Source organism: Prionailurus viverrinus, chromosome C1 (assembly GCF_022837055.1).
Source record: "Prionailurus viverrinus isolate Anna chromosome C1, UM_Priviv_1.0, whole genome shotgun sequence".
In the NCBI taxonomy this organism is placed as follows: domain Eukaryota; kingdom Metazoa; phylum Chordata; class Mammalia; order Carnivora; family Felidae; genus Prionailurus; species Prionailurus viverrinus.
In genome coordinates this window covers 59,197,921-59,223,448 of record NC_062568.1, presented here as the reverse complement: position 1 = coordinate 59,223,448, position 25,528 = coordinate 59,197,921, and the positions used below count along the sequence as shown (strand labels likewise).

The following is a 25,528-nucleotide window of genomic DNA, read 5'->3' as shown; positions in this document are numbered from 1 at the left end:
ATATTAAAAAATTGTTTTAATTATAGTTAAAAAAAGGAATTTGGTATCTATAGAATTGTATTTCTATATCCTAGATTTGGTTCATTCCACTCTGAAGTTAAGGACCTGGATCAGGTCCTTTCCTTTAGGTCCTTTCCTCCTCCGTGACCCCGTGTCCTCTGTTTGCTACTCTGCTAGCACACACACCAGGTGTTCCCATGACAACTGAAGGGTTGCCTTGGCCCTGAGGATTCACGTCCGTGAATCTGCCAGCTGCATAGTAGGTGCTCCCTGAATGTGAGCTCTCAAAGCCACTGGAGTGCTGGACGAAGCTGGCTCGTCGGAGGAACAAAGAGCCACAGCATGGCCCTCATTTCATACAGAACTTGCATCCTCCTCTGTAAAATCTCATTTTAAAAAATGCAATGAGGTATCACACCTCCCACATGGAAACTCTGAGGGAATGTGCTTGGGACTGTTCCACCGCCTAACTGATCCACTCTGTGTCAGGACAGCTGCAGAATTCATTCACGTTTAGTCTCTTCATTTGGGCACTTAAAATCTACCATCATCAATGTCTACTTTTACAAATACAATTTTCAGGGTGACTTCGTGGAGTTCGAAATCAAATGACAAAATCTTTCCCATTGAATTCTTGTGTCTGTATGCTAAATTCATATAGGAATGAATTTATAAAGATTTATTCATAAATTTGTAAAAGTTAGGTACAACAAAAATGTTCAACTCATTATTATAACATTCTTATTACTAGAGTTAGAAAAAAAAATTTTAATGTCTATTTTTGAGAGGGAGAGAGAGACAGAGCACAAGCGGGGGAGGGACAGAGAGAGAGGGAGATACAGAATCCGAAGCAGGCTCCAGGCTCTGAGCTATCGTCAGCACAGAGCCGGGTGCGGGGCTCAAAATCATGAGCTGTGAGGTCATGACCTGAGCTCAAGTCTGACGCTTAACTGACTGAGCCACCCAGGTACCTCTTTATTACTAGAGTTAAATCAGATTTAGAGGGACCAGGACACATTTTATTAGCAAGTTATTTCACTTACATATTCATATCTCATCCAAAACCAAAACCAAACAAAACACATTCACTTCGTGAGTTCATGGTATGGCACCCAGGAATATTATTTGGGAACTTGGGGTGGAGGCACAAAATGATTAGTCAGTGTACATATTTCAGAATGTACTTTTAACCATCCTGGGAAACAATAGAAGTGACAGGAAGTCAGACTTCAAAATCACCCCACTGCTGACTTGTTGCCTGGGGACAAACAAACCAGCTGTATTTTTGAAAAGTTCTGCCGGGTATTTCATATCCAGGCATAAGACACTTAATCTTTATTTTAGGAACTCATCCAAAATGGGTACATCCCCTTAGCTTCACGATCATTTACAATGACAGTCATCATTACAGAGCAGTCTGAATTTATCGTTCTGTCTTTGAAAGTGCACATAACCCTTCTGTGCTTTTCTTTTTCAGTATAATAAAGTGTACAAGAATCTAAAGGGGTTTTCTCAAAATGGAGAGAATTTCTGCAAGCAGGTCACATCCATTCTTCAGCAAAGGTACAAAAATGCACGTTTGCAATAAACAGTTCTTCTTTCATTGCAGCTAGCAATATGACCGGAGGAGTGATTACAAGCTGTCCTACTTTCCAGAACTCCGTGTTGTATTTTGGTACTGGAGAGATTAGTTTGAAGAGTGATTCTCCTCTATTGCACACTTATCACTTGGGTGCCATAAAAATCAGGAAACGATAGGAAGTAATTCTGCTTGCGAAGGCTCAGTCAAGTCTCTTTTGACTTCGCAGACTGAGTTTATCAACCCCCTCCTGGGGCACTCCACTGGGCCTGATGTATATGCCATTATTAGATTCCCATACTGATGGCAACTGTGAGTTTACATTTCCGTCTTCCTTACCAGGGCAGGGGCTGTATCCTATTCATCTTTTCATGTCTGGGCTTTGGACTTCCTCAGTAAATGTCTCATGAATGAAAAGTGATCATTTTCAGCATCATCTTCTCTTAATACTAGATGTGATCATGTGTAAAGTTGTTGACTATGCTAAAATGAGCACACCTAAGTCAGTCAAGAAAGTTACAGAAGTTCCTGCTTAAAATTAGAGAACCCAAGAACTGAATTGGGCCGTAAAGAGTCCTTAAGTCTTTTCCCTATATCTAGACAGCTCTATAATAAGCAACCCTAAAGAGTTAAACCTATTCTTTTAAGATAACCCATTTCAAATTTAAAGTATGGCATGTGTAGTATATATGGATCAATTGCATCCTGCATTAGTAGGATGAGAGCAAATGAGAATATTAGCTTTATCAGGAACAATCAGTAAGGCCAGGGAAAGATAAAGGAAAGCTCAAACAGGAAGTTATTAAAAAAACAAAAACAAAACAAGCAAACAAACAAACAAAACACATGTTTGTCAAATGGAGTCAAAAAGAAAAAAAATTAAAATAAGTTACTTCTATCTTAATAGCCAATTGCTTGGATTCTGAGAGGAACAGGGAGGAACAATCTGGGAGGGAATTTCTTCTTTAAGAAAATATTTATTTTTTTAGTCTCAAAAAATTATTTAAAATAGGACCAGTTAGCTATTGTACAAATTCAACCCATTACCTAGATTAGAAAGCACCCCCCTCCTGCAGATTGGGAAGGATCTATACATATTTTAGCCATGCATGTGACCTGGATTAAAGTCCTCTGGGCCTTGATTATTTGGTGTCCCTGTGTTCAAAATTAGTGCCCCGTAGACAGCAATGAAGACAGAAGGCAGGTGATAAATAATGCTTGGCAAATGGACTTAAGAATGAATGGAATAAATATGGGGGAATCAGTGCTCCGAACTGTCTTATTGTTTTTCCCTGTCCAGGTCACTCCAAACCTCCACGCTGCCACAGACACATCTACTTTATATACAATCACAACCTTCATTTCTTACCTGGGTCTCTCAGAGTTGCTTCCTAGGGCTACTATCCTTCCCAGAGTTATTCACATGCAAAGCCTTCCACCCATAGGTTCTAGAGCAGCAAACAAGCTCCAAAGAAGAAGAAACACTTGGGTAGCTAAGAATGTTTCTCTCCATAGTTTTACCTTCTTCCTATGGAGTGGAAATTAGAATTTGAAGATCTAAAGAACAGTACTGGTTAGCAAAATTACTAGCACTTTTCTGGGATAAAAACTGCATAGCATCCCACATATGAGAGGGGAATCTAATGTTTACCTTGACTGGAGAAATTATGCTAGGTATTAGGTCATTTATGCAATAGATGCTTTCCTGGACATTTTTGTAAAGCTGAACTTATAAGCTGAACTTATACAACAATGAAATAATTTCTCCCTAACCAAGATGCCATTTGAGTTGCTTTATATTTACTCCTGATAAATGTGCTTTTGGCAATGTCTCCTCACACCTGAACTTTTTGTTCTCCTTCCTCGGCTCACTTGTTTGATCATGTAATTAACCTGAAGGATGTTCACCCACACTAAAAGAGTAGGTATTTGGAGACAACATTTTTCTAACAAACTTTCTTTTTTTTTTTTTCAGACACAAACTTTCCATTAATCTTTGAATATGTAACACATTGTGTTTTTTTCCATGTATATTTCTATATGTTAGCTGGCAAATACAGAGTCCACTTCACTTGCTAGAATTGGTTTTTTTCCCCCCCCATGGGGAGTGATTCTGAAGTCACTAACTCTTCCTATAAGGTATTTGAACTGAGTTGACATAATAATCATAGCAAAAGGAGGAATGGTCACAACATAATTGGTACTATACTTGCCTTACCCTTTTCATTCTGAGAAATCAGTATTTATTACCTTAGATATATGAAAGATAAGAGCTAGGCCATCAGCCATCCTTGTAAATGGGTAGAGTTATTACATATAAGTCAATGATATCTTTCCTCTGTGTTAGAAAAATACCTGGAAAGCCAATACTCTTTTTAAGATTTAATTAATTAATTAATTTATTTATTTATTTACTTACTGACTTACTTACTTGAGACAGCAAGCATGAGAAGGGGAGAGGCAAAGGGAGAGAGAGAGAGAATCCCAAGGAGGCTTGGGGCCCCATACCACAACTCTGTATAAAAACTATCCAGTTACTTAGAGTATAGACAAGTAATGAGAAACCCCATCAGACAAGTAAATGGTACTTCTGGAACACATATAGTAGGCATTTTCTGTGAAGGTTATGACGTAGAAAATTATGAAGACAAATCCAGTGGCCAGGATAATAAAAGATATAGTGAGGAAGCATATGGGGCTTCTTAGGGCTAAAGGTGTATCAGTCATATAAAATACATTCAGTAAATACTTGTAGATTGAAAGAATAAATGAATGCAAGATAGTTAAAGGTTTCTTTCTTTTTAAATTTTTTTTTTTGTTTTTTAGAGAGAGAGAGAGCATGAGCAGAGGAGGGGCAGAGGGAGCAGGGGGAAAGGGGAATAGAGAATCTTAAGCAGGCTTCACACAAAACATGAAGCCCAATGCAGGGCTCTGTTTCAAGACCTTGAGATCACGACCTGAGCCAAAATCAAGAGTTGAACGCTTAAGGGACTGAGCCGCCCAGATGCCCCTATTTTATCATTATGCCTACATTACTAGAACAAGGTCTTTACTGTCCTTGGATTTTAACAATTCCAGACACCTTGCTTACGAATACATTGGAATGTGTTTCCGCATGGCAGTTCCACATTAGCACATGGCTACAAGAGACAGCATCACGATCAAGCTTTAAGTCCAGATAATGCTTCATTTCCAAGCTCAGCTGCCTACCAATTTGTTCTAATTGGTGGTGATAGAAAAGTGCAGTTGTTATTAAAACATCATTTTGCCTGGCAATTCTGCAATTCATGGTCATGCTTAACTTCTTTTATCCAATTAGCAGCATCAGTTTCCTTTTTTTTTTTTTTTTTTTTTGTAGTAGCAACTCTGATTTAGCCAGAAACACACAGCAGCTCCTGACATGCCTAATGCCAAAGTCATCGGGTTCGCTTTAACACAATTACAGATTGGACTTAAAGGACAAAGGCACATTCCCCAAAACTGTTTATGAATGTTTGGTCCCCTGCACCCTCACAGCTAGGGCTTAAACAGGCTTTCGTGGGAAAATCAATTGTTCTCTGTAAGGAAGCTTCAGGGCAGGTTTGCAAATGGCAGGTGCCACTGGTCTGGACATTAAAATAAATAAATAAATAAAAAGAAAGAAAGAAAAGAATGAAACAAAGAAGTATAGTTGGTCATTGTTCCATCCACGACTCATTGCAGATGCTGTCAACAAAGGCATAAATGATTGAAATAAAAATGTTGATAAATCCTAAACTTTTCAACTCTGCCCATGGCCTGGGTGATCTTAACTTCTACAGCTTCAGCTCTTTTTTGCATATTGATGACTCATACATTTATATTACCAGGCAATATGTCTTATCTGTACTCCAAGCCATACATCTGACACTCTATTGGGCATTTCCACCTGGGTGTCCCATGCAACCACAAAGTCAGCCTATTCAAAACAAAGTTTATCAGCTTTTCCCCAAAGTGTATACTCCTGGATGTTTTACCATGGTGACTGGGACCTCTGCCCACCCAATTAAGCCCAATTATCTTGGAGTCACCCATGACCCTTCTTCTTTCTCACCTCATGACCAGATCTTCATGTTTCTCTCTTTTAAGCACCTGTTACACCCATAGCTTTCTTATCATTTCATGGACTCTGCCATTGTTCTGGGGGGAAAAAATCTCTTAACCTATTCTTCATCTAGGAGTACTGCCTTGAAGTTGTGCAGTTTGTACACTGCATAAAAGCACCTGCAGGGGCTGAATGAAAGCAGAAATCTAACCCACTCTCCACCCTCAAGCCTTGCACCTTGGCTCTGAGCTGTGCCTTTTCAAAGAATCTCCTTTTTCTAATGCAAGCAAAGTTATCTCAACTAGGGAGCTGGCAAGAGCTCTGCCCCTATCTCTCTAACACATCTTCCACTCTGTGACCATGACCCTGTTTAAGACTCTTCAAAGGCTTCCATGACCTTTAGTATAAAATTCAGCCCTCATAGCATTTTATAAAAGGGCCTTTGAGATGTGGGCTCTGCCTCCCTATCCAATTTCTCTCCCTCCATCTACCCATGACCCCCACCCCTCTTCATCTATTGAACCACTGGTAGTCACAACTCCGCTTTGTGTCCTTGCCACCCCTCCTACCAACTCCCACTTGCCCTGATGGGTCCCTGAATTTGTGCATACTGTATCCTATGTCTGTTAGACACTTCTTCACCTTGGTTACCAGTCTGCATTCAATAGATCTCCAAGATTCAGCTTTCCCACTCATGTGAGCCTTCCCTGACTCCAGTCCCATCTCAAAATGGTACTCCTCAGGGATGCAGAGAACTTATCTCTGCTCTAGATCCTACTACTCTACACTGTTACAGTCTGTTCACTCGCCTGTCTCTTCCACTGGAGGCTGACCTCCTTGAGAGTCTCTGTATCCCATGTGACCAGCACAGAGCCTAGAATAGAACAAGCGTTCAACAGATGTTTACTGAGTGAATGAATGTGTCAGTGTAGGAGTGACTTTAGGCAGTCCTATCTTTTAAGAAGTTCAAGTTAGGCTATTTCTGAGAAGCAATAAATAAATGTGTGAAAGAAATTTACTTACATGGTATATAGATTATTTTGAACAAAAAGCTAGACAAGAATGACAGAAACACTGAAGATACCATTTGTTCAGCACAATCTACAGATCAGGCACTGTGTTAGATATGTCTTATACTTGGTGTCTTTCACTTTTTTAATTCTCACAGCTCAATGCAATGTGACCGTACTCTCACTCATTCATAATATAGAGATGGGGATGTGGAAAAAAAGGATACATTTTGATTTCTACCCAGCTCAACACACGCTTGGTGTGAGGGCATCTGGCCACCGGGCACTGCCACTGTGGGTATCCCAACATGCTCAAGGGGTCCTAGTGTAGCCCCCTTCAGAGTCTTAAAGTCCTCTGTGGGAAATGACATCAGTGGCCATTAAGCCTAGTAGCTTCTAAATCTGGTAACACGGGGGCCTGGGGGAGCCCTCAGGGGCCACTTCAAGGAGTGAGGAGAAGTTAAGCGGGCAGGGCTCAGCTCCCTTGTGACTCCCTCTCTCATTATATCAGAGTATAGTGTTTCTATGACATGGTGAAATGCTGTACACAATTTGGTTTTCCAGCTAAAAAGTTAGGCATATGGCCCTTCTTGTCCATTTTACCTGACTCCCCCCCCCCCCCCCCAAAACAACACTCTCACCTGATTCCACTGACCTCACTCAGTTCAGGAATTATCAGCCATGGAGAATCTGAAGTTCTGGAGCTACCATAGCTGTGTACTCTCTGGGCCGGAAGTGAGCAGTAACTGAGTGGCGCTTGAATTCTGGGCAGCGAAGGAGGGTCTGGTCCTCGCATTTCATCTTCTCATACTGTTCTTAGCAGCCAGAATTAGGGCAATCGATACTGATGAGGTGGGCGTTGTGGGCTAGCAGAGAGCCCAGGCACTCGAGTAACAGCTTCCATGTGAAAATGTCCTCCAGATGGCTAATAACTAACTTTTAAATACAGCCTAGTTATAAAATGGGCTTAGGACCATCTTCCAAAAGGCAAACTGATAAGGCTTGGGTATAAAATATCAATATACCAGCTCCCAAACCAGAAGCTGCTGCTGGTGGAAAGTAGGAAACCAGAGGTGGGACTGATTCACAAACATTTTCAGATTACTAAAATTTTGTCTTAATTCATAATGAAGGGATGGCTCTGTTACCTGCTGTTTTCAAGCTTGAGAGAGGCTTAGTTCAATTTTAATTAATTCCTCACAGACACAGGGGCAGCTACAGTCTTTTTTTTAAATCACTTTTTATCATCTTAATTTTAATAGAGCAGGATATGCTAAAATTGATGACATGGTCACTTATATTCTTACAGTTTAATTTGTGCTCTATCTAAAATATTGAATCTGATACCACATATTCTTCCTCTCCCCTTTCTTTCAAAAGTATCATTTATTTTAAAATTGAAGACAAATGTTGATCTTTGACTTACTGGTTGGTCTTCATTATTACTAATGAAAATTTATTGACCTGCCTCCACATGCTGAGAGGAAATTAGAATATAAATGGATTAAAAGTCAGTGCATGCCATTTCCCTGGTTCAGGATCTTTAAGGCTCACTGGAATATTCTGAGATTGAGTTATGCATCAAAATATATTTACGTACATCATCAATTTCACATGTGCCAAGACAGTTGCTTGGAGAAGAAATCTCAACCTCTCCTACATATAGTAGCTATAGGGCTAGAATATTAAACAGAGTGTTCTTACAAGCTTGTTTCTGATTATTTTAATGAGGGAATGAAAATTCTCTGTCTCGATTCGACATTAGCTCTGCCTCTCTTAACTCCCTTTACATTATGGAAACCGTGATAAAACAGCTCTCTTCAAAGGACTGAGAAGAAACCAATGTATACAGGGGTACACTTGCCACCTTTGCCTTGGGAAAACACTGAGGTCAGTGCATTTCTGTTCAGGAATTCTAAAAGGATATCCATCTATCTACCTATCACCTATCTATCGATCGATTGATCAATCGATACATATATCCACACATACTCTTTATTAGACCATAAGCACAGACGAGCCGCATGGCAGTGTTTGTTTCAATTTACAAATGTCCCGGTTTATAAAAGTAAAAGCTCTCTCTATGCTTGCCAGTGGGAACATGGCTTCTTAGAGCAATTTTCTCTGGGGAGGAATTTACTCATTAACCTCTGTTAAGATGAAGGTCATTCGTTGCCAGAGGCAGGGAACTTTTCATTAGTTGGCAGACTCACCAGAAAGAGAGCTCAGAGTGTTCCATTCCTCCTGTACCCACACCCATCCTCCTGACCTTGTTTCATTTCCTTCTAACTGGCAGGGTAATCTGTTGAGGATTCTCAAGTGGTTATTAGGGTTTAAAATGTTGGCAGCCAGCTTTGCTTGGTCAATTTGAATGCTGGGTCTAAAACCCTTCAGGGTCACCATTATGCTGAAGGTGGAGGGACAGTTACAGGTGCTCTTCAAAGAGGCCGTGTCCAACTCGGTCCTGACTCAGAGACCTACATTGATGACAGCTGATATCACAGCCCCCTCCCTCCCACCTTCCAGACCCTTAACACCTCCTCCATGTCTGGGAACATGACTTATACTGATGTTTCCAGAAGATGCCCGGCAAGCTCAGTCTGCCTGTGCTGAGGTTGCTGTGAGTTCAGTCTCTAGCTGCTAAGCCACCAGGAGCCTTGGTGATTCAGAACACTGCCTTTAAAGGCGAAGTGAGAGGCGGTGACAGTTTTTAAAAGCACTTACCTTTGACTTCCCCCGCAATTCTCCATCCCCAGCCTCTTCCCCACAGTTTCAGAGGCAGGAAACTGGAAGGACCAAGCAGGCAGTTTCTCAAGCCCAGACTGCCTGGTTTCAAGTCTCAGCTCTGTCACTTCTTCTTATGTGACCTCAAGAAAGTTAATGGGGGTAAACTCTCTGCATCTTGGCGTTCCCCTCCATGAAATGGGGAGAGTATGTGTGCCTACCTGATGGGAGTTCTCCCAGATTAAGTGAGGAAGTTTCATGCCTAAAACACTTAGAAGGGTGCCTGGCATGTTGTAAGTGCCCAGGAAATGTTGGATGTAGCTATTTTGTGGGCAGGCAGAACACAAGTCAAGCATCAGCAACACGTCACAAGGGATGGCAACACATTTATCAAGAGGGCACTGTTTGGAATTTTTAAGCTCTATTTCAACCTGTAAAACTACAGATCTGCCCAGATTTCTAAGATACTTGTGTGTAAAGAGAAATGCTGTGCGGTAATCGAATCTCTTTAGGCTGGTTTCCTATTGTGCTCAAGCAAAACCCAGCAGAAGTCCTGGGGTTCGGAAGCAAAGCTCAAAACAGAAGAGTATTAGCTTCACAGCCAGCAGGACCCTTTTCCTTTCTTGATGACAAAAGCCCAACATTTTCCCCCAGGTGAATCTGATTTAGTTAGCAATTTAAAGGAAAACACTTCCTTCTGGCAATTGTCCTTTTTACTTCCGCCTGGCCTCTGAGAGACTCCTTGTACAGCCTCCAAGAACATCCTGAAAGTGAAAATGAATTCTGAGGAAAAGGCTGTGCCCAACAGCATTACCTGTTGTGTTAGAAGCCATTCTGGATTGTCCTGGAGCTGATGGATGAGCAAACTGTGGATTCTTCCCCCAACACTCCCCATCTCTGTATATTCGAGGTGTTCTGAATGTTTAGAGATCCTTTGGGGTACATAATAATGGTACTTGAAAAATTACTATTTATTAAGAACTTGTTTGGTGCCTAGCACTTAGCTGAGCAGTACGAATACTTCATCTTATCTAATGTTCTCTGTGCTGCTTCCAAGAGAAAACGGAATGCTAAAAAAGAAAGTCTTAAAAAGCCCTCTGGTTAGCAATGGACTAGGTAAGTGGATCAGGCTACTCCAAGGGCTAGAAAGCAGTGTACTCTGACATTAGGACTGAGCAATGCATCAGGGCAGGAATGCATCGAAATAGTCTAAAATTTTCAAAAGCTGTGGAGCAAGAACAGATATAGCAGAGACCAGTTAAAAATTCTAACCAAGATCTGATGGGAAGTCCATTCAAGACTTATCTACTGAGTGCCTGGCACTGTTCTAGGCCTAGAGATATAGCAAGCAGCGAACGAAACAAATTCTGGTCCTTGTGGAACTTACCTTCTAGGGGTGTTCACAGAATTGTTCATAGAAATATACTGAGAAAATATGTGGTGTAAGACAGTGGTTAAGTTCTAGAACATAAAGAAAGCCTTAAGAGAATATATAGTCACAGGGTAGCCTCTGAGATAGTGATGTTTGAACAAAACCTGTTGGGGTTTATATGAAGGAGATGCCATGTGGTTATATAGCAGGAGTATCCAGCAAGGGCCACAGCAAGTGCAAAGGCCCTGAGGCAGGATGGCATTTGGCTACTAAGCAGGAGTACAGTAAGCAAGAGGATGACTGGTAGGAGAGGAAATAGAGAGGGAGATAAGTGTCAGATTATGCAGGTCAGTCCAGCAATCAATCTAGGTATTGAGCCCCTCCTAGGTTTGGATCATTTGCATATTTTAATCATCATAAAACCTCTAGAGGTGGGTCTGATTACTTCCTTTAAGCAGTAACTAAAGCCACTCCAGTAAACGGTAGAGGTCTGGGCTTCTAGAACATCCAAATTCATCAAGGTGATGGTCTCTCCCAGTTTGCTGCTGACCAGCATTCTCTCTCTCCATCGATTGGAATATATTCTTAGAGCACAGAAATAGCTTTTTAAATGCAATGATGTATTTACTTATCAGCTTCATTATTTTAAAATACTTGCCACGACCATTACTTACACTTGGGAAAGGTTTGATTCCAAATGGTGTTTTAAGCAACTAGGCCTTAATATGCATTCTACAGTGACTTTCTTTCTTTCAAATAGTGGTGAAAATAACTTAAATCACAGCTATACTAACAGGGAAAGATGAATAGAAATTTAACAATAGATCAATAGCTCATGATCTCTGGATTCCATTTTATACAACAGAGCTATCTTTCCCCATTCGATCCATGATATTAAATTCTAATTTCATTGCACTGAAAAAAATGCAGGTATTAAGTTAGTTACTAGAGAATTCTGGGATTGTTTTTCCAATGAAATGAAGTCATAAATCTAAAGATATGTTATAATAAAAATAGAATTCAAAGACTAAAAACTATGCAATAATAGTAACAAAATAAGCACACCCACTCTGGTCCAAATTAAGAAGGAATACAATATAAATTGAACTTAATGTCCTACATTTGTATTATCTTCAAAGAAAGTGAGAAGATTGAATAAGACTATGTCTTTATTTTAATCTATAGATGGGCTTATAAGTAGGACATGGTAAAAATCAGTTTAAGATAACGGTGATTCAATCTATTCAAAAGAACCGAGGAGTTTGTTTTTGGAGGCATGCCCAGATTCCCTACTGAGTCTTGTCCTGCATAGAAAGTAAGAGAAATTCATTTTCTAAATCTAGTTTTGGCCCCTCTGCACTTTTCCATTAGAAAGCTACTTCTTGCTTTTTGTGTAGGAGCTGCTGGGTTGAGAGGAGTGCGACCTTCTCCCCTCCCTGCCATGGCGTGTGCTTGTCCACTGGTATCAGTGTATTCTGAAAAGGGGGAGTCATCTGGCAAAAATACAACTTTGCCTAGTGTGCTCAAGGCTCCCATTCCACCATATACTGTGAACTTTGTTCATATCAACTTGCACGCAAACAGACAGCCCTACACTGTTATGAATTAGCAGGTCACCAAACAAGTGCTGAGTCTTAGGGTACTGGCAGAGCTGTGGCTCGAATGTCCAGAGTTTGAGGCAGGGGGACTCACCATTCCAGCCTGGGTGCTTTTGGAAACCCGTATCACGGGGGCCCCATGTTTGCACCAACCAAAACCTGGTCTCATTGGCACCAGAGTGAACACAACTCAGAAGTGGTGTGGTCTGCCCTGGGTGCCTCAGCCTTACCAGAGCTGGTCATGTCTAAAGGTCATCATATCGAGGAAGTTTCTGAACTTCCTTCGGTGGTTGAAGATGAAGTTGAAGGCTACAAGAAGACCAAGGAGACTGTTCTGCTTCTTATGAAACTTAAGGCTTGGAATGATATCAAAAAGGTCTAATGCATCTCAACAAAGAAGTGCTGGAAATGGCAAAGCGAGAAACCACTGTCGTCTCCAGTGTGGGGGACCCTGCATCATCTATAATGAGGACAATGGTGTCATCCAGGCCTGCAGAAACATTCTTGGAATTACTCTATTTAGTAAGCAACTGAACAATTTGACACTTGCTCCTGGTGGGCATGGGACGGTTCCACATTTGGACTGAAAGTGCTTTCCCCAAGTTAGATGTTCTGTATGGCACTTGGTGTAAAGGCATCCTCCCTCAAGAATGACTACATGCTTGATACACACCTTAGCAGAATCTGGAAAAACCCAGAGATCCAAAGAGCCCTGGGAGCAGTGTGCAGGAAGAGTCATCACAGAGTCCTGAGCAAGAATTCACCAAAGAACCTGAGAATCAGGTTGAAGCCAAACCCATATGCCAAGACCATGTGCCGGAGCACCATCCTCCACCAGGCCAGGGATCAAAAACTCTGGATGGATGAGGCAGCAGCCATGCTAAAATCCATATCGGATGAGAAGAGGGTTCCAGGCAAGCAGTCTGTGGTAGGGAAGAAGGGAAAGAAGCCTCTTGGTGTTAAGGAGCAGAAGAAACCTTTGATGGGAAAAAGCTGCAACTACCAAGAACGCAGAGGCTGAGAAGAAGCCTGTAAAAAAGAAAGAAACCCACCATGGAAGAAAAAATCCTGCTGCATAAATTTACATTTGTGTCTTCTATAAATGTTGAATCATTTTGGGCAGCTAATTTTTTTTAATTTTTTAAATGTTTATTTATTTTTGAGAGAGAGACAGAGCATGAGTGAAGGAGGGGCAGACAGAGAGGGAGACACAGAATCCGAAGCAGGCTCCAGGCTCCGAGCTGTCAGCACAGAGCGCGACACAGAGCTTGAACTCCAGCCGCAAGATTATGACCTGAGCCGAAGTCAGACACTTACTTAACCAACTGAGCCACCCAGGCACCACCTGTGGGTAGCTAATTTTGAATAAAGACCTGATCACTGGCAGTGAGAAACAAAACAAAGAAAAAAACAGCGACTTCTTGGCTAACTTCATCATAATTGATCACTTCATTGCCAGCTATTATAATCTAGAGCTAATCTGATGGTGTTGATGTCCCAGAATAAGTAGGAAAGTTTTCCATTCTTTGCTCGATGAATTAGTTTGCTAGGTCTGCCATAATAAGGTACCATAGACTTGGTGTCTTAAATAACAGAAATTGATTGTCTCACAGTTCTGGAGGCTGGTAGTCTGAGATCAAGGTGTTGGCTAGGTTGGTTCCTTCTGAGAGCTGTGACGAAGAATCTGTTCCATGCTGCTATCTAGCCTCTGGTGGTTTTCTGCCAATCTTTGGGACTCCATGGCTTGTAGATGCATCACCCCAATCTCTTGTCTTCATCTTCACATGGCATTCTCCTTGTGTGTGTGTTTGTCTCTATGTCCAAATTTCCTCTCTTTATAAGGACATGGCCATATTGGATCTGGCCCACCCTGATGAACTCATCTTAACTTGATCATCTGCAAAGCCCCTATTTCTAAATAAGGCCACATTCACAGGCTCTAGGGCTTAGGACTTTAACATCATTGTGGGGGTGGGAAGGGAATACAATTCAACCCATAACTCTAGTGTAGAAGAAGGTTAAATTAAAAGCTCTCCCTCCGTAGGATCCTTTTGGATATCCTTAAGAATTTCACCTAAGGACAAGATGATCCTTATAGTAAACAAGGCGTCTCTTTGTGCAGACATGGAATGGTCAGCCTGATCCCTCCTTCATTTGTGTGTGCATATGTGTGTTTGTCTGTCGTTTGGCCAGAGCGTTCTACCTAACAACTATCCCTTTGCTAACAGGGCAAACTTGGAGATTAACTATGCCAAAGGACTTCAGAAACTAGCAATCAAGTTAAGCAAAACATTACAGAGCACCAAAAAAAAGTAAGTATCTGTAAGAGGTAAGGCAAAATAATTCTTAAAAGCTATCAAAAGTGACATATGTCCAATCCCAGCTTCCTCTTATAAATGTGGTGGAATAATGTCAAGCATGGCTTACAGTTCTTGGGCACTTACTATGTGCCAGGCACTGCATTACAAGCTTTTATAGATGCTCTCCTTTAATCTTCATGATCCTTGGCAAGTCTTCTTAATTGTCCCTATTACAGACAAGGTCTTGAAGCTTGGAGAGTTTAAGAAACTTGCCCCAATTACACAGGTATTAAGTGACAGAACTGGATTGATCCTGTGTCCTTACAGTGTCTACACCCATATTCATAAGAAGTCCCAGTGATAACATGTTACTTTAGAAACAGTGTCACTGAGTTGGAAAGTCTTGGAGTCAAGAAGTATGAATCCCACTTTATCTCAACTCCATGACCTCCAAAGAATAACCTGGCCTCCCTGTGCCTTGATTTCCTCCACTGTTAGATGGAGTAACGACACGTGCTTCATTGTGTGTATGTGTGTGTGTATGTTTAAGCCTGGGGGAGGTGTATATTATATGATATCACGTATGTAGAGATTAGCTCATCGGGTCCTGAAAAACTGGTGGTTCACATTTTCCTTAGTACATTTCAGAATGAAGTTGATATTTTCTTCCAGGGGAGAGAAGAAAGATATTGGATATTCTAAAAGATATTCTAAAAATGGTCCATCAATGATAATTTATAACAAAGATTCTTGACCAATACTTGCAGGTGTCATCCTAAACTGGAAGTACCATTGCAAAGACCACTTTTGATGGTGAAAGAGAGAGGGAAAGAAAAAAGAAGCCTTCTGGAGCTCACATTCCTATTCCTCCTCAGGAATCCTCTGTAATAGCAAATAATGGCTTTGAAATTGTTTGACTTTGAGCTCGATTTTTAGGACGGTACTTTAGTAGACTGCAAAGGAGCCAGTATAGCAGAATGGTTGAGTATAGACTTTATTTACACTGACCAGATTTAAATTCTACCTCTACCCCTCATCAAGTGGGTGAATAGGGCAATTTATTTTACCTCTCAGTGTGTATTTAAAATGGAAATAGAACCTATCTCATATAGTTGCTGTGAGGATTAAATGAGATAATTTTTGAGAAGTGTGTTTAATTCCTGGCATAGAGCAAAAGCTCTGTAAACGTCCATTATGATTTTGATTACTCCCTAATTACCCCCTAAAGAATGAGAGGTGTAGGGGTGCAGGGGGTGTGTCTTATTGTGTTGTAATCCTGGCATCCAGCATAGATGCTCCCAGAGCAGTGGCATGTCCAGAATGTTTTGTTAATAATAACCATTGATTAATTAATAAACTTTTATCTATATGAAAATCTGTGTTAGCTACTTGGATAGATAACCTGAACTATTTCTATTTTAAAAGACCAGTTAAGGGGTGCCTGGGTGGCTCAGTTGGTTAGGCACCCAACTCTTCATTCTGGCTCAGGTCATGATCTCATGGCTCATGGGTTCAAGCCCCACATCGGGCTCTGTGCTGATGGCACAGAGCCTGCTTGGGATTCTGTTTCCCTCTCTCTCTCTGTCCCTCCCCTGCTTGCTCTTTATCTGTCCCTCTCTCAAAAACAAATAAATAAACATTTTTTTTAAGTTTAAAATAAATAAATAAATAAATAAATAAATGACCAGTTAAGTGAAGGTCAGAGAAATCATGTGATCTTTTCAAGGTCAAAGATACAGACCCCTCTGAGGTCCAAGCTCTAGGCTTCCTGCTCTGCTGCTCAGCTCCTCTAAGGATCAAATGTCAGCTTCTCTTCCCCAAAGGGTGCCTGAGTTCCTATTTATTTGTTTATTTACTTATCTACTTTTAAAGTTTATTTATTTATTTTGGGGGGGGGGGTGGCGGAGAGGCAGAGAAAGGGAGAGAGAGAATCCCAAGCAGGCTTCTTGCTGTCAGCAAAGATCCCAACATGGGATGAAGCCCACTAACCATAAGATCATGACCTGAGCTGAAATCATGAGCCCAAATCAAGAGTCAGATGCTTAACTGACTGAGCCATCCAGGCACTCCATGGGTTCCTTTTTTAAAAATCAACTCAGGGCATGTGGGTGGCTCAGTGGGTTGAGCGATCGACTTTGGCTCAGGTCATGATCTCACAGTCTGTGAGTTCAAGCCCCGCATCGGGCTCGGTGCTGACAGCTCGGAGCCTGGACCCTGCTTCAGGTCTGTGTCTCCCTCTCTCTCTGCCCCTCCCCCACTCACGCTTTGTCTCTCTTGCTCTCAAAAATAAATAAACATTAAAATAAATAAATAATCAACTCTATTGAAGTTGAATTTGCATGCAATAACAAGCACCCATTCTAAGTAAATGGTTTGGTTGATTTTGATATGTGTATACACTATGTAGCTACCACCAAAATCAAAACATAGACATTTTCATCACATCAAAAGATTCTTTGTGCCTGTTTCCAATCCTTTCCCCACTTAAACAACCACTGATCTGCTTCTTATCAATACAGATTCATTTTGTGTTTCCTGCAATTTCCTATAACTTTGAGTCTATAGAAGGTAGTCTCTTGTCTCTGGTTTTATGCCTGGCTTAGGATATGCAGAAAATCTGTCATCCTCTGGTGTATCTCTCCAATTCTCTGCAAGGTGCAACCTAAGTCATTTGGAGGCACAACCTCTGCACCATCCTGACTTCAGTAGAGGCACAGGTCTGTCCCCTCCCCCTCCATCAAAGTCTACACAGGCCTCTGTCCCTGAACTTTATTAATGCAATTGAGCTTATTGTTCTGGCTTCTGAAGGCCAAGGCTATGGGCTGCTGTGAGCTATGCCCCTTCTGTGGGAGAAAATAACATCACACTTGCTAACCCTCCCCCTGTGCCGTTAGGGAGAGGTCAGTGCTCTCTTTCATGAAGTGGAGACACTGCTTACAAGACAACAAAATATCTGAGCTGTTGTCCTAAAAGCCAGCAGGAAACGGGAGCTGGACCCTAACCCCAAGAGCAGTACATGGGCCGTCCCAGGGCTCTTGGGTGCTTCACCACTTAACTTTTCTGAGCCTAGCTCAGCTTATTCATTCATGGGATGAGGAGCCTGAAAAGATTGTCTTTAGGCCCCTCCACCCCTACCTACCGCATGATCTTCCACCTGTTCTAAATGCCTTCTCACCCTTGGCTACTTTATTTTCCTGACTTTCTACAGACATGAAATGGAAAATGAAAACTGAAATGAAAAATGATGGAAAGAAAGCCATATATGTAATGACTATAGTGCAAATCAGTAAGTTGGCAGAATTTAACCCCGTGGACAAAGTGAAATAAGATTAGGGAAATGAGCGCAATTGCTGAGTGTAGTGACTCAGACGGGATGCTGTATTTCTCAGACTTTACTGGGAAAATGACACCCACTCTTGTGCTCCCTGTTTTTGCCTCCAGCTGTCTCGTCAGTGCCTGGGCCTGGGTCTCAGAGGGCATGAAATCTGCGGCGGACCTGCATCAGTGAGTGCCCCCACCCCGGCTTACTCCAACCCCCAGGGAGGCATAAATATTTAAAGTGGGTGTGCTACAAATAGTCTACTTCAAACTTGCCCTTAACAGATAGACTGGAACACACCGTTTTATTTCCCCAGAAAATAATTTGGAAAGTAGATATAAATCCTAATACTATGCTTGTGTGTCTTTTATGTTCTATTTCCAGAAAACTTGGCAAAGCAATTGAGTTGGAAGCAATAAAACCAACTCATCAGGTCCTGAGTGTACATGAAAAGAAGAGAAAATCCGTAAGTCAAATCTTAAAGCAAGATTTCTGTCTTTGACCCTAGGAATAAACGGTGATCGAAAGTGATGCTAGGTTTCAGGAATTTGCCAGAATAAGAAACACAAACTCAAGATTTATCTACAGAGATGTTTGTTAAACCATTGTTTATAATAGTGAAAAACTACAAACATCTTCATCATCCAAAAATAAATCATGATAATTTGAATGGCATATTATGCAAGCATTAAAAATCTTATTATAGAAGAATTTAATGATATGGAAATTTTTTCACTATATAGTGTTAAATAAAAATGATGTCAGTTTTTTAAACTATTTGTAAATATATGTATATATGAATAGAAAAAATCTAGAGGAACCTCCTAAGAATATTAATAAGAATTATATCTACATAGTGGAATTCAAGGTTATTTTTATTTCATTTATTGTACTTTTTGTATTTACATTGTTTTTCAAGGAATAGATATTCCTTTTGTAAACAGGAATTATATGCACAATTTTTAGAAAGACGTGCTTTTCTGTGCTTAACAGCTTCAGATTAGGTAAAGGCAATAATGGATATAGTCCTCAAATAAAATTAGAAAAAAAAAAAGAGAGAGAGAACAACTAAATACTTTCAGGACACCTGGTCCTCTTATCTAGCCCATTCTGTAGTCTTCCTGTCTACCTCTCTTCCAGAACAGTTTCATCTGTGTTTCTTTTTCTTTTTCTTTGTGTGTCATACAGTTGTTAAGCACTTTAAAATATATTTTCAGGTGATGTGAAGGGGTGTTTGATTAACGCTGCTTAGCTCTGATAGGGGTGAGGTCATGGTCACTATTTGTTTCAGGGCCAGGTGCAGGTAAGAAGCAGTAATGGTGGTCCTTGTGAAGGAAAGGGGTGGTGGTGAGGGGAGTTTCAAGTGACCACAGCCCGATAAAGCAGGTCCTAAAGGTAATAAGTTAGTAAGATGAGGGAATTTGTAAAAGTCCTGATGGAAGATAAATGATCCAAAAACATTTTTATTCAGATGCATTAAACTGAGTCAGGAAATGGATTTGATGTTTGTGTGAACCTATATGTATTTTTACCAGAATGGATGTTCTACTGAGGGCTGGGGTGATGGGGGAAATTTACAGTAATTACTAAAAAGCAATATAATCTTCCACCTTCACAAACAAACTTTTTTTTTTTTATTTTTTTTTTCAACGTTTATTTATTTTTGGGACAGAGAGAGACAGAGCATGAACGGGGGAGGGGCAGAGAGAGAGGGAGACACAGAATCGGAAACAGGCTCCAGGCTCTGAGCCATCAGTCCAGAGCCTGACGCGGGGCTCGAACTCACGGACCGCGAGATCGTGACCTGGCTAAAGTCGGACGCTTAACCGACTGCGCCACCCAGGCGCCCCCATAAACAAACTTAATAAACACTGAACACCAGTCAATATTTCATTAATTACAAGATAGTTCTCATAACCCCGTATTTATATGATAGTCACTAGCATTTCCTTAGTACTTACCATAAATTAGGCACAGTGACATTATCATTATTATCACAGTGCTTTGGATAATTCATTGCATGATCCCCCAAATTGCTGGTCCAGTTCAGAGTCTTCATTTTGGCCTTTCTCCTCCTTGCTGCTCCCCCAAAACCCCAGCCCACTCTCTCACAGAAGATAAAAATGAGCATTTTTTAAAAAAAGTGAAATTGTTCCACATTTCACAGAGTCAAAAGTGACATAATGCACAAAATTATTTTCATCGTATTTGTTACATAAATTGTATATTCCAAATTTAATCAGCTGGTAACATAAAAGTGCAATGTTGCTAGGTCTCAGTGTGGTTGAGTGATAGCTGAGCTGTGGGCCTGCAAAAAAAGTCTACGGTCCAGGAAGAAAAAGTTTTGCCTCATAGAATCTGATCTCCTTGGGGGGTTGGCTAGGGGCATTTTTATCATTATTATTGTCCTTTTGGCTGTTGAAAAGCAGGAGAAAAGTTAATTATAATTAAGAATTCAATCTCTTTGAGGGGTGCCTGGGTGGCTCAGCTGAGCATCTGACTCTTGATTTGGGCTCAGGTCATGATCCCAGGGTCGAGTCCCGGGTGGGGCTCCTCACTGAGCATGGAGCCTGGAGCCTGCTTAAGATTCTCTCTCCCCCTCAGCTCCTCCCCCCTGCTCACGCACACTTGTGCTCTCTCTCTCTCTCTCTCTCTCTAAAATAAAAAAATTAAAAAAAATTGTTTTAAAGAATTCAATCTCTTTGAAATTAAAACAGTATTCATTTCAGGGGCCATGAGACACTTCGTAAAATTAGCACTGCCAGGACTGTTATAGATTGTCATGGTGCTAGAAGTTGGGCCACGTGAAATGATGTGGAAGAACCAATGGGAGCGAAAGTGACGCCAGATTCTGCAAGACCCCCTCCACACAGATTGTACACATTTATATTGTTTCTACAAGTTTTTATATAGTCACGTCGTTTGCGTAGAAATCATTCTTTTACCAAATGCACTCAAGCTAAATCCTGTCAAGAGATTTTTGACATGGGGAAAAGATAGTTTGACTACTTTTCTCAGGACTTTGAGATTCCTACGAACTGTGATCGTGACTGTGCCAGAATTTATAAGCCAGCCCCATGACTCAACAAAGAGAGAGGAAAAAAAATCATTTTTCTTTTTTTCTGTTCATAGCTTGATAATGAAGTTGCAAAGGCAGCAAACCTTGTCATTAGCAACTGGAATCAACAAATCAAGGCAAGTATACATACAAATGTCATTTATGTGAACTCAGTTTTTAGGATTGAAACTTTCTGCCTTTGCATGAATGTGATCATGTGTTTTAGTGTTAGTCTTCCTAAGTGCTAACTGAAGAGAAACATGTTTCTTCACCTGATAGAAATAGATTTATCTTTCAACGAAACCAACAGAAGAGCAGGGGTCTAAATATGGTTATTATTTATAACTAACAGACATAGCATTTATTGTATGCCACATGCTATATATTTTTATTAAATCATCACAACACCCCCCCCCCAAAAAAAAACCCAACCCAATGTGGTATGTGACCTGTATTGTTCCTTTTGACAGATGGGTGGGGAAACTGAGACACAGAGAAGTAAATCATATGCCTAAATCTGGTTAATGGTTGAACCAAGAATTGTTATAAGTCGTTGGGTTCCAGAGTCACTGCTCTTACCCATTACACTACACTGACTGCCTCTCTTTATAATCTGTAACTTAGGGCAGGAGACAAATACTATCTGAGTTTTGGATTTATCATTCATAGAAGGGCATTCGTGATCGCTGTGTCACTAGTGAGAGGAGTACCGGGAAGGGTGGGGAGAGATATGTAAAGAGGAACACATATATTGATTCCACAAATATGTATGGTCCGCTTCTTGTAGTCCACACTGTACTAGGATATAGTTCCTATTTTCAAGTAATTTAAAATGTAGTTGGCTAGATAACATATGTGCAGGAAACAGTAAATGAATTCTAGGGAGAGGAATTATGATCTGGTGTGAGAATTTAGAGCATATCATTATAGGTTCTTAAGCAGAGAGAATAACAGATGGAACCTATACATATGTACAGAAGATAATTCTAGAATAATCTGGCTTAGGAGGAATTCAAGTAGAAAGAACTAGAAACCAGTGCAGAGGGAATCTGCTAAGAAAGCCCAGTGATCTGTTTTACTAGAACTTGTGCTTCAAAAGTTGAACTCCATTTTCATCTCCAGAGTGTTAATGCCCAAAGAGAACTTTCCCCAGCAGACAGCTGCTAGTGGCAAATAACTAGAGAGGCCCTCAAAACTATAAGGCAGCCCCAACTTAGCCCTCAGGGTTGACTTTGAAGCTCCTTCATTAAAACCAATAGCTCCATAAGACCAAGGACATTAAGAAATGTTTGAGATAAATGAATTTCTATACCCACAATAGTAGTAGTGGTAAAAAGAATGGTCATGAGAACCACTTTTATAAGAAATGTTTAAAAGTCCCATAATCAGCACCCAGGCATGTGTTTTTAGTTTTGCTCTTGATTTTAGGAGCTTTCTTAAACAGGCTTTGTGTTTAAAAATCCATTCTCTAAATATTCAGCTTTCACCAGAAACTCAATATAACGAACCAAAAGAGAGAAACCGGGCTCAGCAGCTGTAATTGCTTTCAAGAACAAAAGAAGCATCTTTTATTCTTTCCCAGTTCCCAGCAAGTAATTTTTCTAAATAAAATGATCCTATTTTTTTATGAAGAGTGACAGAGAAATTAGAGAACATAAAATTCTTGAGCTCGAATAATTTTCTCCCCAGCTACAGTTGAAGGGTTTCCACATGTAATGAAGTGTGGTCTATTTGGGAGACAGAAATGGAAGCCTTAAAGGACCAAATGCTCTTCCCTCATGCTCTCATTTTTCCGGGGTTGTGTGACTGGAGGCAGAGAGAGAGGGCCAGTGGCTTCCTGTTCCTCGAATACCCTTTTGCAGAGCCTTCATAGGTTTAGAGACATTTAGAAGGCGTTGCCTCTGCTTCCTAAAGAGAGAGGGAACTGAACTTTTCCCTTCATTGCCTGGTTTTGCAGTCCTTGCAACCTTGAGGTGAAAAACTAAACAGTCTTCCAATCAAGCCAGTTCCTGAACAGGCTGAATCCAATTCAAACCAGGTTCTGTTTGTTTATTTTCTCTCTGGAACAGCATCTTCTGCCAAGTTGGAACTGTGTAGAATAGGAAATGATCACCTGACTCATAACCCACTTTGAGGTTTAAGGCACCAACAGAGTAGGGAGACTTTGAACACTTCTTCCTTCCCTACTCCCAGTCCCCTGCCGCAAATGCAGGTCATTTCACAGAATGCCAGTCAAATGCGCAGGGTATCAGGAGCAAATCTCCCCTTTGCTTTAAGTTTTAAGAGAGCATCTTAAAATGACCTCAGTTGTGGCCCAGGTTGATTTTTAAAAATGATGCAGGCAGTCTTCCATGTTTGCTGTGATGTTTTTGTGGGAAAGCTGTTCCCTTCATTATGCTAGCTAGAACAATGGTTTGGAGACTTGTAGGCCTTTGTGATTTGGAGAAATGTATAATGTTCTCGAGTGCACTTGCTATAATAAAAAAATATACATTGTTTTCAGGGAAAAAATGTTAGCTACTGTTTTATTGTAGGCAGATTTTGAGGTGAGGGCAGAAATGAAGATCTCAAAATACACAATCATTTAAGCTAGCACATGAACACAACTTGTTTCAAAACAGAAGAGTTTTTCTCCTGACATCCATTTCTGATCCGTTTTTGGTTTTTGTATGTTTTTGACTCTAGGCCAAGAAGAAATTAATGGTGAGTACCAAGAAGCATGAAGCACTTGCCCATCTTGTAGAAAGCTCCAAGCAAACCGTGACTAAGAAGGAGAAGCAGAAGGTAACCTGTCTTGGCCGGCTGTGTGCATGTGGCTTGGAGACCAACGGGTTTCCTACTCTGACTTCTGAACACAAGAGAACTGGCTGATTCTCTGCTCTGTATGGGGTCTCTGCAGAGCTGTTATGTGGCAGAATAGGAGAGGGATTCTAAATCAGTTCTAATCCACATCTATTTTTAAAATTTTTTTAATGTTTATTTCTGAGAGAGAGAGAGAGAGGGAGAGAGAGAGAGAGGAGTAGGGGCAGAGAGAGAGGGAGACAAAGAATCCGAAGCAGGCTCCAAGCTCTGAGCTGTCAGCACAGAGCCGGACACGGGGCTCAAACTCACGGACCACAAGATCATGACCTGAGCTGAAGTTGGATGCTTGACCGACTAAGCCACCTAGGTGCCACCCGTGGTCCACATATATTTTTAAATTTTTTTTAAATGTTTTTTATTTATTTTTGAAGGAGAGAGAGAGAGATAGAGCATGAGCGGGGGAGGAGCAGAGAGAGAGGGAGACACAGAATCTGAAACGGGCTCCAGGCTCTGAGCTGTCAGCACAGAGCCCGATGCGGGGCTCAAACTCACAAACTGTGAAATCAGGACCTGAGCCAAAGTTGGACGACTGAGCCACCCAGGCACCCCGGTCCACATGTATTTTTAAAAGAGATTATTGACAGACGATAAATTAGGCCAAGGGTGTCCAAATTTTTTGATAGGGACCCCTTTCAATATCTCTCAGCCCAAAAAAATAAAAAAAAAAATACCCATTCATATATAATGAATTGTACAATGTACCTTATTGATGTTGTACATAATATAGAGCACTTTATATATTGTACTAATATGTTATGAACATTATAAAACATAAAAAAGTGTTTGAAGGGTGACATAAAGATGAAAAAGTATTTTAAATGATTACCTAATGATGATGCCTTCAAACGATCACTGAGTGACATTTCTGGGCGAAACATACACTTGGGCAAGTTTCAGCCTTGATCTTAGGAAATGTAAACTCCTATTTCTAATGCTCCTCTTGGTAGTGTTAAACCTTCTGGTTAACTTCTTGTGAGATTTCACCAGATCGTCCCAGATTTTGCTTTTCCTGTGGGCGATGACGCACTCATAACCAGGAGCCAGAGAAAGCATCAGCTCTGACATTTTCTCCTGGCTTTCTTATGCTTCCATTGGCAGTACTGATGTCAATCTACATCTTCTCAGCAGAAACCTTTTTAAGACATTTGTTAGCTTTGTGTGTGTAACCTAATTAAAGCTAGATGATAATTCTGTAAATCCCCACGCCCCAGACACATGCGGATGGCCACATGTCCCAGGATGTTGAAAGTGAAGACATTTGTGAAGGCCTGTGTCAGCTGCCTATGCTGTGAAATCCCCACTCTCCCTCCAGAGCACACAACTGTCTATGTGTGGGCACCCGTGTTGATTCACATGTTAAATAAGAGTAAGCTCCATTACTGTTTTCAGGTAAAAATGAACACAAATAATACTGGAGGCATAATAGATTATCTTGCACACTTCTGGTGGTGTGTGCTCCAAATTGGAAACCTTTGAAATAGTATCTTCCCTAAAAGATAGAGTCCCCCTAAGGAAATGTGGGCAGCACCACGGCAACCCAAAACACTATGAAAAGAGAAAGAAACTTGTCATTGCAAGTAACATTATCACTTCATCTGAAGCAACTATTAGTCAAATAACTTAAATTCATTGTTAGCAAGGTT

At 40.9% G+C, this 25,528-nt stretch overlaps 1 protein-coding gene and 1 pseudogene across 9 annotated transcripts in view; both read left to right on the top strand.

The window, feature by feature from the left end:
• The window catches only part of NOSTRIN (nitric oxide synthase trafficking), a 59,028-nt gene that overhangs the window by 7,348 nt on the left and 26,152 nt on the right, over positions 1-25,528 (top strand). For 4 of the 9 annotated variants that reach the window (XM_047872392.1, XM_047872388.1, XM_047872391.1 and 1 more), the window contains exons 2-8: positions 1,478-1,563; positions 14,575-14,658; positions 15,414-15,530; positions 18,088-18,150; positions 18,350-18,431; positions 21,098-21,160; positions 23,709-23,807. In XM_047872392.1, coding sequence (XP_047728348.1) covers positions 1,478-1,563; positions 14,575-14,658; positions 15,414-15,530; positions 18,088-18,150; positions 18,350-18,431; positions 21,098-21,160; positions 23,709-23,807 — 594 coding nt within the window. Of the gene's footprint in view, positions 1-1,477; positions 1,564-14,574; positions 14,663-15,413; positions 15,531-18,087; positions 18,151-18,349; positions 18,432-21,097; positions 21,161-23,708; positions 23,808-25,528 lie in introns of all 9 variants that reach the window. The other 5 variants (XM_047872390.1, XM_047872389.1, XM_047872393.1 and 2 more) reach the window with 4 other exon arrangements.
• Positions 12,154-13,425, top strand: LOC125172757 (60S ribosomal protein L4-like; annotated as a pseudogene).